Source organism: Mus caroli, unplaced genomic scaffold (assembly GCF_978045245.1).
Source record: "Mus caroli unplaced genomic scaffold, Mus_caroli_1 scaffold_12, whole genome shotgun sequence".
Lineage (NCBI taxonomy): Eukaryota > Metazoa > Chordata > Mammalia > Rodentia > Muridae > Mus > Mus caroli.
In genome coordinates this window covers 15727206-15751927 of record NW_028227267.1, presented here as the reverse complement: position 1 = coordinate 15751927, position 24722 = coordinate 15727206, and the positions used below count along the sequence as shown (strand labels likewise).

The 24722-nt window shown below is 44.0% G+C and overlaps 1 protein-coding gene across 1 annotated transcript in view; it reads right to left on the bottom strand.

Annotated features, from left to right (window-relative positions):
• The window catches only part of Lrmda (leucine rich melanocyte differentiation associated), a 1040878-nt gene that overhangs the window by 472650 nt on the left and 543506 nt on the right, over nucleotides 1–24722 (bottom strand). The window contains exon 3 of the mRNA XM_029469305.2: nucleotides 6028–6154. Within this exon, the coding sequence (XP_029325165.1) occupies nucleotides 6028–6154 (127 nt within the window). The remainder of the gene's footprint in view (nucleotides 1–6027; nucleotides 6155–24722) is intronic.

The window sequence follows — 24722 nt, the reverse complement described above, 5'->3', positions numbered from 1 at the left end:
AATTGTCATTCCATGCTCTCTATAGAAAACATCACAAATGTGATTATGCAACAGAGCTGTGAGGGAATTTGTAAGACATAAAGTTTTGAAATAGGAATATCTAGAATAAAAAGATTTGTGTCCTTTTAGTTATTTTAACATTTGTGGCACTTGTCAGTTTAATTTTTAAAATCTGCTTTGATATATTTTTATTCCAATTGAACATTCATGGCTTTATCCTCATATGCATTCTCCTTCTTCTCTTCTTAGTTTTACATTGTGAGGGGTTCAGCTCAGGGCCTTGACAATGCTAGGCAGGTGCTCCGATGCTAAGCCATACCTTTCGTCCATCAACAGCCTTTCTGTACATAATTTACACCCTTAGCTATGGAACATTCATCCTTTTAGAGGGCTCCTTTTTGTTATCTGAGGTCCACACTCCATAAAAACTGTGGCCTCTCTTTGACTGGAGTGCCTGGGCAGGTAGATCCCTTTTCATTGCCTGGACAGGTAGATGCCCTTAAATACCCTGGACATGAACACTTTGGGCAAAGCATCTTCAGGTTTCAAGATACTTTAGCGATTTGTACCAATGAGCCCAGTGCAGGTCCAGGAGTCTGTCTCATGTGGGATGCTTAGTATGACAGAAACTCCATTGTGCTAAGCCCTTCCAACAACCTACTAAATGACAAATCAGGGCAGCTTAAGTAGTTATCCACAGTCCACAGCAGACAGGAAGCCCTGGCACCTCCTGCAGCATGTTCTATGTTCCTCTTTGTTGATTCCACCCCCGACCCATGCACTAGGAGATGGAGTTTTAATTGGCTCTTCAGTCTCTTGGGCCAACAAGAACAAACACAGTCCTGTCCTGCCTGATTGTGAGCTGAGATGGAACTTGTTACATTGTGTGGAAAATTAGGCCAAGGCAATGAGTGGATGCAGCTCTGGGGTCTCCAACTAACCAAGACCACGACAGTGGAGGTGAATTGGGAGATGCTTGGAAAGGCACATTTTCTTCAAGCTCCCTGGCACTGTGTCAACACTCCCAACCTGGGCTCTTAGAACACACCTGGTTCCCTTCATCAAGCCTTCTCCAGAGCATTAGGCATTCAGGATTTTTTTTTTTTTTTTGCCAGTGTCTACAGGAAGTTGCCATGGTGGAGCCCAGCTGTCATGGCAAGGCTTGCCAAGAGCAATTCTATACAGAGAGTGCAAGATCAAAGTGGTGTCTTTCTTACATGTTTAGAGAAGACGGAAGGAGAAGAACCTCCTGGCATGTAGGTCCTATTGCACATAAGCCAGGGTGGTTTCCAAGCTGAGAGTAGAACATCCCACCTTTGGGTTCATCTCCAGGCCAAGGACCAGTTTTATAACCCCTGGGAAATTTTAACCTGATGGCAGACATTTGGATGCTAAGTACATAGTGTAATGATATATCTGCACCCTTGCAGACACATACATATCAGAAATATTAGTATAGCAACAAAAAAAAAACCCTAAGAAAAATGAGATTACAAGTTACACAGACAGTAAATGTCAGAGACTATGTTCAAGTCTAAGAAGTCTAGGTCATTTCTATGGAAAGAAATGACTCAATTCCTAGTAAAAGGATGAAATTAAAAGACTGAAAAGTGAAGAGTTTAATATGTTTGGGGGGAAGATAATACACTGTCATCCAGCTGTGCCGTTTGTCTTGGATATTTCAGTTTAGGCTCATGTTTTCAAAGCACCGTGGTTTTCTCTAAGTGTACCAAGACATTTTAGTTATGTGCACCAAGGAGCAGCAAGGGTGTCTGGGTGTTAACAAGCGGCTTCCCATAGATGGTCCTGCCTACTCTGCTCAATGCTCTGAAGTATGTATTATCAAAGAAACCAAGACCTGGAAAAGGAAAATATATTTATTTAAGATGATAAGAAACTGCTGTTAAAAGTGAGATCTGGGGTGGGGGGTGGCTGGAGAAATGGCTTGCTAATGGCTTGCTACTCCTGTAAAACATGGGAGCACAGTTCCCACACACACTTCTGGCAGCTCACACCCATCCATAATCCTAGCTCCAGGAGACCTGAGGCTCTTTTATGCCCCCTCTTGGTACCTGCTCTTACATGTGCATATCCATACACAAACACACATGGTTACATACTATTTTTAAGGGTGAGGTCCAGTTTTGTGACACAGCAAACCCGTCTCCCTGCCACGCCCAGCTGGTTAACATGTAGCACAATTCTTTCTTCCTGTGTGCGCTACTATTCAAACTGTTTCCACCTTAGCATAGATGATGATGAAAGTAGTGCAAAAAAATTTAAGTATAATTTCAAATAGTCTGTCAGTCGCCTACTTGGGGTTGACTATTGGGAGATCACATGACTGAGATCAACACAGAAAACCTCAGTCTTGCTGGAAAGAGAGAGAGAGAGAGAGAGAGAGAGAGAGGGCTGGGGGTAGGTTTTCAAGTCTATGGCCTATGACTAATTACTTTGAACAAAGAGGGGATAGAACAAAGATGGGGGTTGGGAGGTAGACCTATATAAATGTGACAGCTACATTAATTGGTGAAGTGACAAGAAATTTTCCAGATGTGAGAGAGTCTTGACATTGGAATCTCTTCTGTAGATAGAATTCCCGCAGCCCCCCCCCCCATCTTGTGCAATACTACAGTTAACAGTTGACTCCTCCCACATGCAAGTCCCTTCTAGCAAAAGGATTGCTTCTCTTTTGAGTTTTAGAGTCTGGGGCTTGGAGTCAGCCTAAGTGGGGTCTAGATGAAGCTGTACCTGTGGCAATCTATGTGGCTTCTAGAAGCTTGCAGTCTGGGTTTTCTAAAAAGTAAAAGAGAATTATCTTCAGTAGTTCCCAGAATCCTAGAATGAGATTAGAATTACAGTAAAGTATAAAAGCCTAAGAAATACGTTCACCATACTCTCTCCCTTTGGTGATAATGGCGTTAGTCAGATGAGGATGATTTTCATACTTTCAGGATGACAACATGGTTGGCTTTTGCCAACTTGCCATAAACCTAGCCATTATCAGGGTAGATGGACTCCATCAACTGTTAATTGATATAGGGGGGGCGTGATATAATCCCTGTACAGGTAGGTCTGGCCTGTATAAAAAACGTAGTTCAGAGAGGCAATAAGATGTTTTATAGTAAAAACTAAATAAGAGATCTCATAGAGACAAGATGGCAAGGCCAGTGTAATAGATAGCTATAGAAATGAGCTATTCTCTATACAAACACCTGTGTCATCTCCCACATTGTTTTGCACTGGTATGTAAGTTGCTTTCATAATACAAGCAGGATTTGACAAGCACATGTATACTAGGGCTTATGCCCTGGACCAATCCTTTCACGTATGATGGCATATGCAGCCCATTAGGCAGGCAGCTGAGCCAACAGCCAGCACTAATTGCATACATAAGAGTGAGGTTATTTTAGACTATCTAGTGCTAGTAAGAAAAAAAATCTCTGCCTGAGTGACACAAACTAAGTCTATCAGAAGAGCCATCCAGCCGAGGCCTGACTCACATAGAATTGAAGTGCATAGAACATTTATTGTTTTGTGGAGTGGGTCCTTATGCTACATGAGCTAGCTGGCAGAGCCTGTCCCTGTCTGGAGTATCTCATGGGACAGCATCAGCAATACCCACCCTATCGCTTGTGCAGAACTGGGACATCTTCACAAGTATGGAGTTTTAACCTGAAAAGGCAGGGCCAGTGTAAGAGGCGGTTAGCCTAAGAGGATGGCATACGCTGTTGTCGGCCTTTGCCTGCCTTTCAGACTGTGATTTCCAGATCAAATGGATGGGGAAGCTGAGTTTTGTCACAGTACCAGTAGATCAGGGAGGAAAAGGAGAGAGAAATTGCTTGGCTTCCTGAGTGGGGCATAGCAACCTGAGTGAGAGGACACTTTGTAGTCTGGATCCACTGATAATTAGATGCATCATAAAAGTGCAGCTATGTAATTGGATTCTCAGCAACACAGTGACTTCCCAGGCTATTCCCCTAACTCTCTTTGCATTACCATTACAGTTCAAGGATGTTAAGGCACAGAATAGGAAAAGGACTTAACAAAAGACAAAGTCAATCTCCCAATACTCTGGAATCCGAGATGCCTGCCAGTTTCAGTGGTGCTGAGAAGAAACCACCCCTGAAATAAGCTATGTCTCTAAAGCTGAGGACTAGGCTCCCAGAAGTTTACTTGCCCCAAGCCACACAGCTACATATGACCAAGAGGACACATGAAACTAAGTCTGTGAACCGTAATATCCTGCAGTGATGTGAGACACAAGACATGGGCTGAGGCTCAAAAGAGGAATGGTACCATCTAAAGTTCAGTGGAACAATCCTTCTCGCCTCGATCCAGTTGCTCATATGGCCCAGCTGATCATCTGAGACAGCCAAGGACGATAGAAAATACACAGAACAATAACTCGGAGATGAGAAGAGCAAAGGGTTAATGAAGGAGACCTCCACTAAATGTCATTATGACACGGACTGTGAATGACATGATGACATTAGACTTACTTATAAGCCGTCTTCCTCTACGTCTGATAAAGCACCCATGGATGAGAGCCATGAGGGGCACATTCATAAAGCACTGTTTACAACTCCCTCCCACCATTCAAATCTCTCAACTCCAAATCTCCTGAGAAGTTTTTCAGTCCTAAAGGTAGAGCTCTTGAAAGGATGAATTAATTTACTGATAAGAGCAGACAAGAACATTTCCTCTTCGTCCCCTTCCCTCCTCCTGCTCTGTCCCCAATGCAAGGACAGGCAAGGGACACATCATGAAAATCCATCTCCTGCTGGACCCTGCTCTCAGACTGCCCACCTCCAGACTGTGAGCAGCAGACACTCGCTGGCGATTGGAATTCAGTGGCAAGTCAACAGTACTCTGTCTTAGTAGCAAGAGCTACTGAGACAATGTTTTACAGAATAAAGAAAATTTTAACTTAGAGCTTGAGGCACCAAGGAGGCTAATAAGTCATTTTGAAAGCATCCTACATGCTGGCATAGGTCTCCATCTTGAACCCAGGTCTTCACCTTGTTCACTGTTTACTGGAACAACCTATATACACTCTGCATTGGACTTGGTAAGAATGAAACGTGAGGTGCTTAAAATTCCCCCAGGACTTGACTCCTATGAGTGTTCAGTGAGAAAGTAGTAAGAAATGAATATGTTGTTCATCCCACAAATATTTGTGGAATGTGAATTCTACCCAGGCCAGATTGTCCATAGGAAGGTTCCAAAAATCCCTCCCTCGTGGAGCTGCCATCCTAGTGCCTGGTAACCTAGAGCACTAACAAATGGAGATGCTGTGTACCGTATGCTGTTAGAGAAGCCTTCTGATTTACTCTTACTGTAGCAGCCAGGGCATTTAGTCCCTAATTCTCACCCCAGGCTGGGTACTCACCTACCCAAAAGAGGTTATAACCCACCATGGTTATCCTAGGCCTGTGATCACACCTAGAGCTGTATACAAGGGGAGTACAGGGCCTGACCTTCACACTTCTCTGTACACCTCAGCTCTCTCCCTTCTTGATATCCAGAACTGTTCCCCCCAGCCTACACCAAAAGCATTCCAGAAGTCTACAAGGACTAAGTCAACTTAGCGGCATTACCCATCGCTTGCCACCAGAGGTCGCCCTCCCACACAAGCCCAGGCAAACAGAAGCAGCTTTTCCTCCCAGGCACCCGTGACATTATTTTCTTTCTCTATTTTTATCTATTAAAAAGATTTCCTCGCAGCCATAACTTAGATCTCTACACTAAAATGGAGCAACAGGAAGATATAACGGTGCATTTCATTTATGAATGACCTATAATAAATTACTCTGAAGTGTCCCGAGTGCCAGGAGACAGAACGCTTTGTCTGCCCACCGACTGTATTTCACATACTTTAATTTAGCTGACACATAAAACTCATTTGACATTTTGCAGGCATTTTTGAGGAGAAGGGTGTGGGGTGGCAGAATGGGACCCTCGTAGAGCTGGGCGGCAAGTGGGCTACTGCGGGGACTTGACGTCCTGGGTGCCAGAAAAGGATATTTGGTTCTTGTTGAGGGTTAAGGTGTGCAAGTGGGGTAACCCTGGCAACACGAGGTCGTCTCCGAGCAGATTGTTGTCTAAAATGAGCTCCTCCAGGCTCCTGAATGCGCTCAGTCCTTCCAGTGACCTGCAATGACAAAGGCAAGGGGGGGAAAGATCCTGCAGTAAATCAGAGAGGCCATTATGAGCCGAAATAAATATTTTAACCTTCCCTTTCAGAACTGGGAATAGTTTGGGCTTGGTGCCTGTCAGCAGAGTGAATGACAAGAATTAGTAGCAGGGAGCCGGGGTGGGGGCGAGGGGGAGAAAGGGGCCCCGCTGGCACTCACCGCATCCTTCACGAATTGCCAACATGAAGGATGAGGGTCACTTATTGAGAAGCCAGGATCCAAAACAAAGGGCTTCAGATACGGCCTGCAGGATAAATTTGTCAATGTCTTGTGCCTTCAGGCACCCAGCCTGGGCTGACCCTAACCTCCATTCCCAAGATAAATAACTCTGTCACAGTTCACCTTCATTCCCTGGACACAAATTTAAGCTGTCATCCATCATTCCTGCCTAGAAATCTCATACCCCTCTTACAATAATAAATATAACTTCAAGTATCATTTCTTAGCTGTTCTGCGATGTACAGTCATAGGGGAAACGGCCGGGAAAGCAGCTTTTCTCTCCCCTTCCGTCCTCCCATCCTTGGGCGCGCTCTCTCTCCCTCTCTCTCTCTCTCTCTCTCTCTCCTTTTTCTTCCCTTCCTTCCTTCCTTCCTTCCTTCCTTCCTTCCTTCCTTCCTTCCTTCCTTCCTTCCTTCCTTTTTTATTTTCCTTTTTAGCTAATCACTTAATTTGCTAGTGCCTAGCATCCCCATGGCTGCCTGGCAGGGAGGAATTACATAAGCACTCCAGGCCGACAGAGAAGGCCTTTTCTTCTTTCACTATTTCTTTTTCCTTGGTTTTGGTTTTGTGTAGGGACAGGCTGGGAGCATTTCTGCTTCAAAGCCCTGCTCTGAAGTTTTAATTTATGGAATGTGGGGTTCCCCCCCACCCCCAGCATAGAGTATAGCAGTGTAGATTTTAAGGCAGTAAATAAAAAAGGCATTAAGGATTAAGCATGGGTTTCAAAGATAAAAAAATACTCTAAGAGAAAGGGAAGGAAGGCTTCCTTTACCCACGTAGTCTGAAATTAGCTCTTCACCTGAGGGAGGGACCCTCGGGAGTGTTTGGAGTGGAGGGAACCCTGAGGCAGCTGTACACAGATGCTTGCCTGGGCATACACAAATGGTAATTAAAGGGAGTCAAAAGTCCCAGGGCTTTTGCAGCTACTCACTCCAGCTTGCTCACCGGCCAGGCCCAGGAGATAAGCTGCTGAGCTTGCATAGGCTGGAGCCTGGTGAGGCACAGGGCCGTGAAGGGAAGACACACATTCAGTCCCTGGCGGTCTATAAAGTACGGCCGACTAGGATGTCTGCCACATATTTGTTTACTGACTGTGCCAATGCTAAGGCCCTGTTACCTTGTGTGCATTCTGTGTGTACCCCTGGTCATGGGCTTTAGCAGGGAAGCTTTCCCCAGGTACTCATGATTCCATGGTAAGCTTTCTGACAGAGGGCTCTCCAAACCAGGGATAGGAGTGGAGCATGCTCATGAAATCTTTGGTTGCTCCCATCTGAATGTCCGGTGTCATGTGGTCTTACTCTGGCTCTAGAATCCAGAGCATAAAGGCTCTGAGGTCAGTGCAACGTGCTGTGTAGGCAAACATGAAAAACTGCCTGCACTTTAATTTAGGGTCATCCTGTTCATAGGCTTCTGGGAAGCAAAACAACTCCCTCCTTTGGGGGGGCTTAGGAGTGGGCTACAGAGCTTTGTCTCCGCTCCTCCATTTCCCTGTAGCCTGAACTGGGGCATCCCTAATGCCTGCTAGCTCTGTGTGCCTCCCACCTCAGAAGACAGCTGTATTCTCGCTCAGGGCTGCCTCCCCTTGCCATCCATTAGCTTGTCCTGAGACCTGGGGGTAGGGGGAGAGTGTGGCAGAATCATATGGGGTGGGCAGGGAATCTTTGGGCTTTCTGAAGCCCTTGGTTTTTTTGTCTGCTTGTTTGAAGCTGGCTCCCATATATTCCAGGCTGGCCTCAAATGCATTATGAATCCAAGAATGACCTTTGAACTTCTGACCTTCCTGCTTAAACCCACCCAGTTTTGGAGATATATGCATGCTCCATCAGGCCTAGCTGGTGGGTTTCTGGGAATCAGATACTGAATAAAAAGTCAAGTTCTCAACCAAATGAGCCCCTTTCTCCACGGGAGTCAACGAACCAAGCTCATTAGCCACAACTGTTTCAGGGACAGGGCCCTGCTTGCCATAGGGAGAGTGGAGACACCCCCCCCCCCAACAGGAAGCCTTCTGAGAAGCTAATAAGTTCTTTGTGTACCAACATCAGATGGGGCTCTGCTCAAAGGCACCATTTAGATACATACTGTTCCAAGGTATGTTATGTAAATATTGTTTTGGTTTGTTTTTTTTTTATCATGAGACACAGCAAAGGGCTGGCAACAGGCAAGGAGAAGAAAAACTTCCTTCCGACACTGCTCCTAAATGGCAGAAAACAAAAATGACGCAGGATGAAGAGGGCAAAGCCAGTCCACCACAGGGGTACTGCCCCCCTCTCGAGGCTGCTTCTTTCTCCACGGTACAGGCCACACACATCAGAGCTCTGTATGAGAGTGAGACCTCAGAGAAGAGTCCCCCACCCACCCCCAATCTTCGTCTCTTGTCTGGTTTCCAGATTCTGTTTTTCCTGTGTAATATTGCTAGTGCTCGGTAAAAGGAGATCTGTGCAGTGGAGGAGGGAGGATGCTGATGAATACAGTCCTGTTTTCATGGCTGCTGTGTGTACACTCGAGGATGTGTTTAACTCAATTGAGAGCCCAGGGACCGGAGGCAGGAGGTTCAGAACACCATGAAGGAGAGACATCAGGGGAAGGATTTGTGGAGTTCCAACTCCAACGGTGTGTTGGAGGGCAGTGAACACACTATGGAAAAGGGCCTGAAGTTTTACTTGGAAATCTTTTTCCAGTTACTGTTATTGTTGTTGTTTTCCAAAAGAAATTATCAGGAAGAAGTAGTTTCTTGTGACAATTCCTCTATTCCAGATTCCTGCAGGTAGATAGTCAATGGTATATAAAGTGACAAGATTTTAAAAAAGAAAGAGAGAGTGAGAGAGAGAGGAAGGAAGGGAGGGAGGGAGAGAGAAGAGAAGAGAAGAGAAGAGAAGAGAAGAGAAGAGAAGAGAAGAGAAGAGAAGAGAAGAGAAGAGAAGAGAAGAGAGAAAGCAAAGGCATAATAATTCAGGCATGACACAGCCCTTTCTTGGGATGGCAATGGTAGTTTTACGGAAGATGATAATGTGGCCTGAGCTAATGTGTAAACTGCAAAATGCACCCCAAAATGAGAACCTGATGCAGAATTGATTGTCACTCCAGGGTTATTTGCTGGGTGGTGGCTGCAGTGCCTGAGAGGTATGGAATGGAAGCTGGAGGGAGTCACTGGGTACCTTCAGCACTGGGAGACAACAGTGGAAAGCATGTGGACACGCCCACTCAGCACAGTGGGCTCCACCCCCGAGGAGCCCAGGTGGGACCACTTAGGGAAGGTGGTTCACCCTCCACACCTCCTTAGCACCTCCACAGCAGTTTGCAGGCTTCACCTCTCCCTCTGCACCAGTGGGGAAACTGGCATGACCACACCCATAGGTACCATCTTGGTCAACCTTGTTCATTGGGTTCTCTCTTGAGCTTTCGGCAACCCTGCGAAGAGTCCTAGTACCTTTTCCAAAGTCACATCAAAATGACAAAACATCGCAATGCATTTGGCTCCAGTGGAGTCAGACAGAGGGAACTTTAAAGTTTCCACTGTAATTAACCCTATCCTCGTTAAGATAATTATGATCAAGCTTCCTGTCACAGTTAATATCCCGCCACCATCGCCTGTGGCTCATACACTGCCCTCATTAGCTTATAGAAACAGTGGTGCTAAAGAGGCACCCTGCCCTAACCAGGCTAGGCCAGTGGCTGGGAGGCAGACACATGGCTCTGTGCATGGCAGCGCCTTTCTGACCTCTTCATTTACTGGGTGGATGCAAAGTCAGCCTTTTCAGGCTTGCCTTGAAAACTGGTAATAAGAAAAACCAGGAACTGAGGCTTGGGAAGGTTTAGGGTAGAGGGGTTCCTGATCTAGGCCTGTGATACCCAATCCCCCATACCCACTGCTCCTTAGCCAGCACATAATCAGCAGGTCACAGTACCATAAAAGTCACCAGAGATCACTTGCTTAAGCTTCTGGTGATTTGTCGGCTTACGGGCTCTGCCAAGGGGAGAGTCTCTCTTCCCTTGGTCTCCAGTCTAAACCAGTAGTGACACTTGTAGCAGACATGGAAATGGCAGTGGCTGGAGGGGACTTTGCTCATGGCAGACCTATGTGAGGAGAACCTTTTTTCTCTGGTTTTCCACAAGACCAAAATTGTGATGTTCTCAAATCAAGCAAGGAAGCAACACCTCTGCTCACAGCTTTACCTGTCCCTGAAACATCATCTGAAGATTCAAACCTGCATTCACAAGGCAGAGTGGAAAGGCTGTGGACATGCCAAAGACCTAGCCCACATGTCCAAAGCCTACCACACAGGCCAAGTCCCTTACCTTAAAGGCTAGACCTTGGCTTTCTAGAACTCAGTCTCTCTAGGTCCCAGCCAAAGAAGGAATGTTAGTGTGACTTCCACCCACCTGCATAACTGTCAGGTTCATAGAGGACTCAGAATGAAGTCCCTGGCTTATAAGGCTGCTCAGCTTGGAGCCATGAGTCTATTAGAGTAACCCAGAGAAAGAAACTCAAGGACCATGCAGAGAGAGAGCTCAGGGAGCTGCCAGTGCAAAGGACCAATCCCCATGTGAATCCTCATCTTTAGCTCAGGGACAGATGGAGTAGAGTCTGCACCAGTAAACCAAGCCTGGCGGGGAGGGGATTGGGGGGACTTGAATGCTTTCTTACCACCTGGTAAACACACTCACCTCTGCAACCCTCCCTATTATCTGGCCACTCTCAGATCTGTCCCTCCACTGACCTTAATAATGTTTATAATTTAGCAACTAGGTCAATGATACCCAGCAACCACAGCATGGGGCCAGCTTGGGGCTGCTGAGGGCCAGTGTCTGCTCTAATTGGTCAGTGTGGCGGTTAAAGGGTCTCAGTGATAACTCTGAGCGCAGAAATAGCTATCTGATCCTGTTGTATTTGCACACCTGCCAGGCAGTGGCTCTTAGAGGAGTCTGAAAATGAACTTCCCACAGAGACCGTGGCCAAAGCTACAAGGACAGGACAGATAGTACTCAGCTCATTCATGGGGAGGGAAGAGGGAAGAAAGAAAGGGAGATTGGAGGTGCTGATGTGACTGGTCGAGTTTCAGGAAAGGGGCCCAGCACCAGCCTAGCATTGCCTAGGTCAGAGGGGGGTATCCTAACGTTCATATGACTCTCATCAATCCAACTTAAATTGTTTTGTGTATGGATCAGTAGAGAGGTAATAAGTAGAGAGAAATGATTGATAATGATAAGTAGATAGGTGATAGACTACAATATAATAACAGATATGTCATCATTTATTACCCTATATGTTTGGATCTATGCTCTTGATGCCATTCAAGTAGGAAAGCTACACATACACACACACACACACACACACACACACACACACACACACACACACACAGTAATACTAGAAACCAATTACTATATATTATGTTTGTAAGAAATAGGAGGTAGAAGGGACTCTATGCTACATAATACATAGGCTATATGAACAGCAAGTGGCAGTATAGGATCTGGGGTTAAAGTCAGGCCTGGAGTTCTCTGGGGCATCTTTCATGGTGGATAACTCCTGAGCTGCAAGAAAACAAAATTCATTACTAAGTAAGCATGATCTGACAGTAAGACCAGTAAAGGAAACCGATATGGCTACCTGGATTTGAAAGCTTTTTGCTCAGTATCTAAAACCACTAAGGTGCCTTTCAAATATGGTACCTAAGAAATGATGGAGAATGAGTAAGCATCAGAAGCCCAGAAGTAGACCTTCCACTTTCTGGTACTTGAAAGGAGAAGAAAGAAGGTAGGTGCTTCAACCTTTGGCTCTCTAAGCTGTACATTTACCCATCTGGAATTGTGGTCCTCGCCCTCTGAGAAAATGGTGTTTGCTTGCCTTGGGACATGGTGAGCAATGCATCCGATGTCCAGTCATGCTAGCCTCTTTGCTTTTGCCATCTGGAAGCACTGAATTAAATTCTGAAGGTCCTACCTACTAAAAGGTAATAGTCTGTCATCTCTACTCTCTGCTTTCCAACACCATTGTTAAGGATTACAGTTTCAGAGACTTGATGTTTTATTTATCTATGCAACCCCTTTAAACTGTATTAACTCTAATAAGCTAGCTCAGAGCCCTTGCTGGTTTTAGAGGGCCTCAATGAGAACACAGCACTTCGTGCATCTCCTCACAGTTACTGTGCACAGAGGGAAAAGCAGCTTCTCAGAAGATACTTGACAAGGAATAGAGAGGATACAGTGTGTCCAAAGGCAAGTGGCTTTGGTGAAACTTTTAGTGATATACTTGTAGCAGGAAGACAAAGGGTCAGCTTGAAAATATCTTTAGGCACAGTCACAAGTGGTTCAAGTAGAGCCACTGGGCACGGTGGCACACAGCTGTAGTACCAGATCTCAGGAGGTAGAGGCAGAAGGATCTGAAGTACAAGCTTACCTTCTTTGGATATATAATGAGTTTCCAGCCAGCCTGGGCTACGTGGGATCCTCAATGAGACCAGAAACAAAGGACATTCTGAAAGAACACCTACTAGTGGCTTAGATTGCAGTAGAGGGAGATTCTAGAGACTTTGGCCCCCTTCTTTCCTTCCTTCCTTCCTTCCTTCCTTCTCTCCTTCCTTCCTTCCTTCCTTCCTTCCTTCCTTCCTTCCTTCCTTCCTTCCTTCCTTCCTTCCTTCCTTCTTTCCTTCCTTCCTTCCTTCCTTCTTTCCTTCCTTCCTTCCTTCCTTCCTTCCTTCCTTCCTTCCTTCCTTCCTTCCTTCCTTCCTCCCTCCTTCCTTCCCTCCCTCCCCCTCCCTTCCTAACTTACTTACTTCTTCCTGCCCTTCCTTCCTAACTTACTTCCTCCCTCTGTTCCTAACTTAATTACTTCTTTCCTTCCTCCCTGTCTCCCTCCCTTCCTCCTTCCCTCCTTCTTCCCCTCCCTTCATCCTCTTTCTCTTTCTCTCTTTGCTTTGCCACTGACTTGCCTTATAACATGTTTAGCACACTTATGAATGTGATGACCCTGGAGGGATATTAAAGATACATCAAACTGGAGGGTTGGTTCAGTGGTTAAGAACCCAGGATGATCTTTTAGGGGACCCAGGCTCAGTTCCCAGCACTCATATGGCAGCTCACATGTGGCTAATGTAATTCCAATTCTAGGGGATCACATGTTCTCTTTTGGCTTCTGTGGCACTGCACACAGACATATGTGCAGGCAAAATGAGTAAAATTAACCTTTCAAAAAAGAAAGATATATTAAGTTGCAGGGTGACTGTGTTAGAATTAACCATTGTATCAATCCAAGCAGGTGAATTTCTAGTGCTTATTCAGGTACAAGTTTAAAGATCAACAGCCAGAAACTATACCTTTAAAAATAATGTATTTACCTTTTTATGTGCACTACTGTTTTACCTACATGTGTGTCTGTGAGAAGGTGTCAGATCCCCTGGGACTGGAGTCACAGACAGTTGCGAGCTGCCATGTGGGTGCTGGGAATTGAAACCTAGATCTTTGGAAGAACAACCCATGTTCTTAAGCAATGAGCCATCTTTCCAGCTCCCCTCCCCCAAAACTACACCTTTAAAATTCAAAGGGCAAATGAAAATTGGGGAATACCCACAGCCCCTCAATAAGGCTGGGCTTAAGATCATTAGTACAGAAAGTATATTAATGACTCAATACAAAAAAGCCAAATTCCTAGTTAAAAGATAATTAAAAATGAACTTAGATGGAATTTTGATAAATCATGGAAACATAGGAAAAAAGTTTTCCTTCACTAGGATGTTTATTCAGATCAAACTAGACATTCATGTTGTTTCCTTCCGTTTGCACAAGATTTTGTGAAATGTTCTGGATAACAAACCAACACAAAACCGGAGGGAAAAGAAGGTTATTAACAGTCTTTCTGGACATTAATTTATGTTTAAAGTCATAAAGGTGATTGTTCCAGCCCTAATATTGAATACGCTAAATATCAAAGATGCATGCATGGCATACTTGCAGAAAAGGTCACTCCATCTTCATCATCAATAGCATTATCCTTACTATGTTTCAGGTGTGTGCATGTGGGGGGGCTGTATATCCAAGCTTTTGTATACATGTGTGTGTTCATGTTTGCATGTGAGAATGTAAAGGTATTTGTGGAGACCAGGGGTCGCCCTCAGGTGTCATCCTTCCTGAGCTGTCCATCTTGTTTCTTCTGACAGAGCCTCTCAGTGACACCCCCTCCCCTCCCCCTGCTTCCTGATTCTATCAGGCTGCTTGTTTAGCGCCTCAGTTTGGGAGTCACAAGTGCAAGTCTTTCCACCCAGCTAAGGGCAGATGAGCAAACACTTTCCTGACTGACTGTTCTAGCCCCTTCCTCTGCCTGCTGCCTTTTCCCCTTATTTTGTTGTTGTTGTTGTTGTTTGTTTGTTTATTATAAGATATTGCCATGTAATCCCGAGAGCTGGAACTCAGCATCTTCCTGCCTCTGCCTGGGATTACAGGTGTGTGCCACCATGCTTTGCTTTGTAACATTGTTTATAACAACAATTGAAGCACACAGACCCATTCAACAACAGAGCAGAATGATGAATTCCATTCATGCAGCCCACCATATCTGAATAATTAAATACTACATGGCAATTAAAAATATTACAGACAGATATCTAATGAGCCAGTAGAATTTCATGCTATATATTTATGTACCTAAAATTAAATTACAAGAACTGTGGTACACACACCAATAGCTCATGCATGGAAATTAAAAGCTATTCATAGGCTCTCCTCCATTCTCCACACAAATGATATCTGTGCCAAGTTTCTGTGGGTATTTTCTTCCATGTGAGTGTTAAGAATCATCAAAGTAGTGCTTGTTAACTGTTTTCTTTTTCTTATTGCTGTTAATATACAATTTAACATAGAGAGACTTGTTAATTCAGAATATATATGTATACTCAATTAAAATCATATATTAGTGTATGTATACATATAATATATATGCATGTGTGTGTGTGTGTGTGTGTGTGTGTGTGTGTGTGTGTGTGTGTGTACAACATTGTCTATAACTATATCCTTCAAATACACATCTTAAGCCTTATGGTAATTTTCATTTCACAGTCTTCTCCAGTTACTATGTTTTCTATCATGAGTAAGTACTTCATAATGAGGAAAATCTTTAGTAAATATTACTTTGATTTTCATTGCTTGCTTGTTTGTTTTTGTGCTGGGGACAAATTTGAAGCTTTGTGTATTCTAGGCAAGCAAGCTTCTTAGCACTTTAAAATTCTTATTTTTAGACAGGATTTCACTAAGTTACCCCAGCTGCCTGTGACCTCACTATTTAGCACAGGCTGGTCTATAACTTCAGGTCCTCCTCCCTCAGACTCCCATATAGCTGAGATCATAGCCAAGTACCACAATATTCAGCATTAACTCTAAAGTACAGTGTCTATGAATAGAGCGCAGTACAATCTACTGGCCCCTAAGTAACTCTGCCAGCAATTGTTTTTCAGTTCTGGGTGGTAGACTCAAAGCAGGCATTAGCATTCAAGGGTGCCCCCCAACACAAGGACAATAGGAAGCCTAAGAATCTCTAAGAAGTGCCTGAGATGGTCAAGAATTCATATGCACAAGTAGAGGTTAGTGGTATCAAAGTACGAAGTCTCTGGGCTTCCAGGAAGTAGGACCAAGAGTAAAATCATGCACGGGGAAATGTCCCAAATCAATGTTTTATATTGATAAAAACAGAGGAATTATTCACCAAAGCCTGGGTCCAATTCCTGCATCTCTATACATATGTGATCAGAGACAAGACATGAAAAATGGCTGGGCTACATTTCTATACTGGGATTAAGTTTGGTGACCTCTATTACTCTATCCAGGTGCTCTGGATAGCCAGCTGGAGCTTCTTTCTCTATAGCCACACCTTGCAAAGGCTGCTAAGAATATGTCCCACCTTGCCAGAGGGTTCCAAGAAGACCACGTGGGAAGAAAGGGGAAGTCGAATTTAATTTGTACCATTCTCTATGATGCTAAACTCTAATGTTATCCTTTTCTCCTGGCTGGGACAGGGAGGTTTTAATATTTCCCTACTAGGACATTCTTAAAAACAAAAGCACATCTCAACACACTGGCTTCTGATGAACCATAACGTAATATCAGAGCTCCAGCTTTATTTATGGAAGACTGTATCGTGGTCTCATAGACTCACAGTCTGAGTCCCCAAAAAACTTTAGACTCTTATACCTCCTGAACCTCTACCCACATTCACAGAAGAAAACTAATATCCTAGGAGGCTAAACAGTGCCTGAAAGCTCCCACAATGATCAAGCCACATCTCAAACATTTGAATGTTCATTTTAGTGCAGCCTCAACTAGGCATGACTGTCTATGTGCCTAAATAACATCTGGTTGCAGCTCAGACATAAGAAGCCAGCCCTTGCCACAACCGAAAGGCTAACATTTTGAATATTGAGCTGTAATCCAGTTGTTGTAAGGACCCACTTAGATTTATTTTCATTTCTTCTGCTTTCTGATTTGCTTCCTGATTTTCCCACAGCGCCTGGAATAAGCAGCACTTGCTGCTTCATGTGACCTTCTAGAAACTGAGGAAAATACTGGGTGGAGGAAAGTTGAAACTAACCAGCTAATGGTATGTTGATCGGTGTATCCCTCGTAGCTTAAGTGTTCATTGGTTTGCAATAAGAAATGCATTTAGTCCCCTCTTTGTTCAGATCTTTGCAAGTGTCTGGGATACAAAGGTGACTGTGGCATGGCCCTCTGTTATAAGTGGTAATTGCATACTGAGAAGCAGTTACTAGATAACACAGGGTCATGAATTCAGTTGAAATGATGCTGCTGCTTTAATGAGACTCGTGTGTTTGAACACTCCAGCTGGTGGCACTATTTTGGAAAGCTATGGACGGCTTAGGAGATGGAGATTTGAAAGAGAAAGTATGTCACTGGGAACAGGCACTGAACTTGTAATGGCCTGGTCTACTTACTATTCACATTCTGCTTCCTGACTACAGATACAATGTGACCGTGGTCCTTATACTGCTGATGCTGTGCCTTCCCCACCATGATGCACTGTATGTCTTTGGAACTATAATACAAAACAAACCCCCTTTCCCTTAAATTGCTTTGGTGAAGCATTGTTTGTTTGTTTGTTTTTCAGCAACATGTGAAGTAGCTAAGAGGGTAAGGCTAGGCATGGCTTGAATAGTCCTCACCTGCATCTCAATTCCAGTGAAGGCAAGTTTCTACTTATACTTTCCTTAACGCATGGCTGAGGGGACATAGAAGGAAGATAACTGGATCCTGACACTCAGGAAATCCTTAGCCTGAAAATCTTGTCAAGTACCAAAAGTTATATAGTAACTACCCCCACCATGGCAGAAACTTACATCTTACATGTAAAGGCACACAAGCTACCCAAGTCCCAGGGTCTTCTCCAGTTGGGTTTACCACCTGTGGAAGGGTAAACAAACTGGACCGGAAGTAAAGAGAGACCAGGCAAGAAAGCAGGTTGCTAAGCAATGTAGACAAAAGCATTGCTGGATGCTGAGAATCCAGCACAAGAGGGCTCTAACAAGTTGCCTTTGTTGGTCTACCTGCTCTGCTTGCCCTGAAATTATCACATGTAGTCAGGCCTTCAACATAGGGAAGAGGTGCCAGACATCTTTCCTAGATGAACAACGCTCTCTATGTCCTGTTTCTGTCCTGCCCATCTCAGCTGTCCTCCCTGATCTAGGAGAACCTACACTGCATTTCTCTCACTTATGACAGCATTTGGGCCTGAGCCTTGACTATGTCTCTAAAAATTATTTTGATTCACGGTTTGAGATTTTACAAAACCACACAGCCCTCATGAAGCCTGTGGCTTCAGGATCTTGTTTGTTTTTAAGAGTCCGAAGAGTGAGTTTGTGTGGTGGGTCCTATAAATGGAGGTTTTCTTTGCTGGGGAGATGTGGGAGAACGGACACGGTGAGCTGCAGCCATGGTATGCTTGCACGTCGCCATGGGGCGGAAGGCACCACTGGTTGGGGAGGCTCCCACAGCCATTGGGCAAACACAATCTGGGCCAAGAACACAGTGCTTCAACCTCATGAACTGTTTGCTTGAAAGATAACAGTGTCTCTTCCACACAAGCCTTTCACCACCCTACAGAAAGAGATTTAAAAAAAAAAAAAAAACTCAACAGATGGTGTCTACTCATTGCAAACCAACCAGAAAAGAAGAAATTGCCATGGCTGGACCTCAAGGTCCTACCTAGGATCCAAGAGGGATCCTAACCAAATATTTGGTCCAAAGATCAGCTCCCTATAGGTCAGGTACCCTGGAATAGAATCAAGCCAGGAAAGCCAGCAAAAACGTGCCAGATGTTGATTCTGAGGTCTCAAGAGGCTGAAAAAACGTGAAAACATGTTTTTCAACCCCAGACTACAAGATAGCTTTCTATGGAGTGAAGGAGAGAGGGCTCTGATACATGAGTCCTCCCAAAAGGCTTGCATTGAAGCCACATTCTCTCTCCAAAATACCCCTATCTCTGTGCCTCTCAATCCTCCCCCAAAACAAGTTAGTAGGTCAAGCTTCCCATTTCACATGTGTCTAATAGATCCTTCACAGCACTATGGAGATCAGCACAGGACTTGATGGACTATGGCTTCACCTAAGGCTACTGAGGTTCGCACCCTCTGCCTCCTGTGTAATTGGAGGCAACAGGACAGCAAGGTGGTTTTCACAGCAACATAGCTGGCAGAGAGTCTCTGTCAATTCAGCAAAGCCAACTGAATCTAAGATATGGATATGTATAAGAAGGCCACAAAATCTGGGTGCATGAGCCATCTTTTCAAGGCCCCATGTAGCATGAGGTCTTGGGAATGTAATGTGTCAAGTTTAAGATTTAATCTATCACAGTAGCAAGGAGGTCAGCAAGTTGGAAACCTTGCAGATCCTCCCTGGGAGCTCCCAGGAGATAGATGGGGGAACATGGATCAAGCCTAGATACATATAGTCTGTTCATAGAAATACTACTTTAAAAACTAAGCTAGCATATTTTATTGTAAAGGAAAAGATGAATTATTTCAAAAAACCAAATAGCTAATCAAAGAACACAGATATATGCTATTAAACATATGCTTCAGAGATAGTCACCTACAAGAAACTCTGCTTAAAGAACTATCTGTAACCTGATTTATATCCTGCCTTGGCCATCACCTTACCATGGTGCTTCAATCAAATCCTGTTATACCCTGTACCCTTCTGACTCCAGGCCTTACTTTTCACATCTGTCAATAGGGCCAGCAACATTACTTCAGAGGTCCCTTCAATAGGCAGCATCCCACATTCCAAGGTGAATCACAGGAAGAAACATTACAATGCTCAGTTTCACTGTTGGTTCAATCCTTACACTATTAAGTACCGAGCTCAAATATTGTGCAGCCCCAAATGTAGGGTTCTGGGGTCAGAGTGTGCACCAAGCCTTCAAGTATGAAATCTACCTAATAAAACAGCCTGGGGAAAATGGGAAGTTGAGAGATATAAAGCCCATTCCACGCCCTCTTTACCTCATCTTTCCTAGCAGCCCACACTAGGGCAGGACAGGTAAAGGGACGCACTACTCAGAGGCAAAAGACAAACGTTTGATGAATTGACCACTGGTGGAGAGCTGATGGGCATTGTGTATGCATAATGGCCAAGCTGACTTTTTATGCTGATTGCTGCCAAGATAAGAAAGCATAATGAATGGACCTTCAGATGCTCTGCACAGAGGCAGCTTTAATTTGACTGGTTTTAATAAAATTAATTCTTCAAGAAGAGAAGCTGAAAGGAGGAAGTGGATAGTGATATGGACTGATCAGAAAGGCAGTGTGTGACCTGGGCATGGAACAGATATTAACTGCTGGTTTTCCATTTGTTAAGTCGGTCAAATAAGTGGAAGGACAAAGTTGGATTTCATTACGTCTATAACTCATTAAAATGCCTGGATGTGCCCTGCATTCAATAGAGACATTTAGTATCTTGAGATGAAATGGCCTGGCTACATAGGAAAGCGTCCTAATAAACAACAAATGGATCTTTTATGAGTCTCTCACTTTTCTTGTTTACTGAACATCTTCTGTCCAGGGCTAAAGTGAATGAAAAGAGTTTTCTCATGGAGGCCACAGAATGGTGAAGTCTCCTGAGTTAGCTTCTCTAGCAAACTATCAAAGGTCCTTCTGGTCTCAGGCTTCCTCCATGCCAGGTTTTCTCTGCCAGGCAACTATGCCCACATGTTCTCACACAGTGGACCCCATAGTACTTCACTAGCTATTTTCTTGTTTATCCCTTGAGTTTGGTCCCCTGGAAGATGTAAGCTGGGCTTTAAGTAATAGATGACAAGACACTTTCCACCTATATTACACAGTGCAGTAAAACCATGGCACTGTCAAAAGTGACAACCAGATGAACAGAAAGACAGGAGAGAAGAGTTTTAGTTTAACCCGAGGACAAACTCCAGCTGAGGCAGTGCATAAATTACCCTATGGATCTCGGCTTCCTCCATAAGTGAGATCCTGAGCCACAGTATGTGATTGTTGCATCTTTTAACAATTGCTATTTGATGCCCTCTGTGTATCAGTCACTTCTAAGTACAAAGATGATGTCTTAGTTAAGGTTTTATTGCTGTGAGAAGGCACCATGACCAAGGCAACTCTTATAAAAAGAAAACATTTAACTGGGGCTGGCTTCTAGTTCCAAAGGTTTAGTCCATTATTGTCATGGCAGGAAATACAGCAGCATACAGGCAGACATCATGCTAGGGAAGGAGTTAAGAGTTCTAAATCTGGATCTACAAGCAGCAGAATGAAACTGTTTATCATACTGGGTCTAGCTTGAGCATAAGAGATTTTAATGCCCGTCCCCACAATGACTAATGTACTACCTCTAATGAGGCCACACCTACTCCAACAAGGCCACACCTCCTAATAGTGCCACTCCCTATGACCAAGCATCCAAACACACAAGTCTATGGTGGCCATCCCTATTCAAACCAGCACAGGTGGGTAAGCTAGTACTTTGTCTCCTAGGGTCTCATAATCTCATGAAACTGTGGTATCAGCATACAATCATCACAACTCAGAAACAAGAGTTCTGCTTCTACCTTCAAATGACTTTTAAAAGGTCTTTGGAGTCCCTTCTAACATCCAGATACCTTCAGATTTGTTTCCTAACATCTGTTCTTCTCTGATGTTGAAGATAAAGTACAGAATTACAAAGAAGTTTAGTTACTCATGTATGAAGGTACCTTCCATGATACCATGCTTGTTCCCATTGTAAGAACAAGGCATCTATGCAAATCAACACCAAAAACACTTCTTCCCCCACTTCCTGCTTTTGCAAGGACAACCTTTCTTTCCCATTGTAATAGGAAAGTCACTCGTTACTAAACAGCTCAGCAAGGTTTGTACTGTTGGAGAATATAAAGTTTTATGAGCAAGCCTCTGCTGCTCTCTCTGGATTTAACTGAGAGAGTGAGAAAGCCCCGCTCAGGAGTTCAGGGTGAATTATAGACTGCTGCTCAAGATTCACAGCTCTTCGTGGTAGGAGGTTAATATTCTCACATGTCATTAGGTCTGCTGGCTCTCCTGATGGTTCATTGAAGCAGGCAGCAAATTATTTCCTCATGCCGCTGAGGACAGCATACTTCAAAGCAAGGGAAGTCAGGTCAGGACAGGCCTTCAGGTGGATTAATGACTTCAGATCACCACGGGTTGTCTTCAGGTAAGAATGGGCCTGAAGCTTTTGACAAAGCTAACGTTTTGATCAGTCTTGACCCATCTTTCAAGTCAGACCTCCAGATTTTATCCCTAGCACCTTCTAAGGACCTGTCAAGACCCGCAGGAAGGTTGAGTGACCTGTCTGGTCATTTTATCTTCACTTGAAACGCCTCCACTTGCTCAATGATAATGCACATCCCATTCACAGTTCAAAGTGAAGTTTAAATTTATTCCTTGAAGAAGACTTCACTCCACCCAAACCAGCCAGAGTGTCTCCAGGTTGAACCCTCCAGCTATGACTTCTATTTGGATGCTCTTGCTGCCACTGGCCAATGGCTTGCTCTGTTTTCCTATTGTCCAAGGCATTTGATGCTTGCTTCTCTACTTGAAAATTAAGTGTTATGATGACCAAGACAGTGGCTTATATATCTAGTGATGGTTTATTAAGTAGGAGGAAGGGAACAATCTATGTGTCAGAGAAGCAGATGCTATGTCAAACCTCCATCCAGAACAGACTCATTAATGACACCAGCTTGGGAATCACCAATTACAAGAATCACAGTAACTGAGGGAAGAGTGCTGATGAGCAGAAGACTTTCTTGGGAAGTCAAAGAGAAAGAAAGGACCACCTTCCCCTGACCCAGGATTATTAAATAGGTATACTTAGTATAATCATGTCTGTATTCTATTCTACTCTGTTCTAGGTTTTCTAAACACACACAAAAAGATTCTGACTGGGATCTTCAGCACCATTGTGGAGGTTGTCCCAGTCAAGAATCCATTAGGAGAACCTGGAGGAGACCCCACTGAGGCCCATCTTTGAGTTTCACATCCTGGGTCCTCTGAGCAAGTATTAGGCCAGGAACTTAGACTTCTTGCCTAGTGTCTGGAGAAGAGGTAGATGGGACTTGCAAGTATTTTTCTCTTTAGAGAGAGGTCCCTACATAAGCATGAGCAGGAGGGACATCAGGAAATTCCTCGATCTCTACCATGAAGAACCAAAGTAAAAACTACAAAAACCAGGAGAGCCCCTCTCACTGCTCCAGGCACACCTATGTCCTGTGCTTGGCTCACTTCAATATGTTATTTGCAGGTCTTTTCCCCATCCCATCATGCATGTACACACACACACACACACACACACACACACACACACACACTACACCTGTACACATAGACTGTTCTCAGAGGCTAGACAGGTCCTTCCACCCAATTGACTCTGGCTTGAACCCTGTATTACTTACATTTCTTCCTATGATGACAGAATGCTTGACAAAGACAACTGAAGACAGGGAAGGCACAGTTGGCTCACAGTTTGAGGATGACAGTCTATAGTAGTGGAGAGATCCTGGAGGTCAGAGGGGTCACATTGTATTCCCAGTCCAGAAGAAGAGAGAGTGAATGCTGGTCCTTCATCCCTGTATTAGATGCTTTTTAAGCACTGTGAAAATATCCACTATAACCCTGGGCAACTAATCCAGGGAAGAGCTCTGTGTTGAGTCCATAGATGAGATATAGTACAAATAGATTTCTGCTTCAATGGGCTTTGATTGCTCCAGAGCAAAGAGTGGTAACTAGGTCATTACTTAAAACTCCGATGCAAGGGTCCAAAGTGCACACTCTATTGCATAGCATGGCTCCTTGTGAGTATAATTAGGTATTCACTGTAATTTCCATGTTTTTTGTCTGTCTATCAAAGTGTGGAACTCAACTCAAAAAAGTCCCCAACTCAAAGACTACTACATGGGTCTAATGACATACTATGGTCATTGAGCCAGAAAGTATCCATTATAGATAGGCCATGGTTTCGTGGACTGGAAAAGAAAAACACCAGCTGTCAATACAATCTGGGTTACTTTTAAATTTTTTCTTCATTAAAATACCTCAAATATTCTCATTCGAGGGCTAGAGAGCTAGCTCAGTACATAAGGCACTTGCCATTCAAATGTAAGGACTGGAGTTTGGACCAAGAATCCATATAAATTCTGTGTGGATATGGCTGCCCACCTGAAATCTCAGTGCTCCAGGCAGTCCACCTAAAATCTCAGTGCTCCAAGCAGCCCACCTGAAATCTCAGTGCTCCAAACAGACACAAGAGCCTTAGGGCAAGCAAGTTAATTACACTATCTAAGTTGGCAAATTCTGAGGTCAGCAAGAGATTCAGCCTCCATCAATAAAACAGAGAGTGATTAAGGAAGAGAACACACATCAGTCTTTGGCTTACACACACACACATATATATCACAAGCAAAAAAGAAAAAATATTCTCACTTTTTATATCCTAAAGGTTGCTTAGAGAAACTAAAGTCATTAGTTCAATGATATGTTGTTCTATAACATTAAGAGGATGCCTCTTCTGGATTCAGGATAGATTCCTCATTCAGTATCAAGTCACAATGGATTCTTACATAACAGGAAAAACCAAAAATATGGCTATGTCAAATGAGTCATTATCTTTTAATGAGAACAACCAGAAGTCAATTCAAGTATGTACTTATAGTAACCCCATGATACCTGCTGGTAGCCATGAAGAACTTCAAGAAGCAATTTTCAGAAGGACTTGGTGGTGTTAGAATGTAAAAGAAATGTTCATCTTGAACTTGGGCCCAGCAGA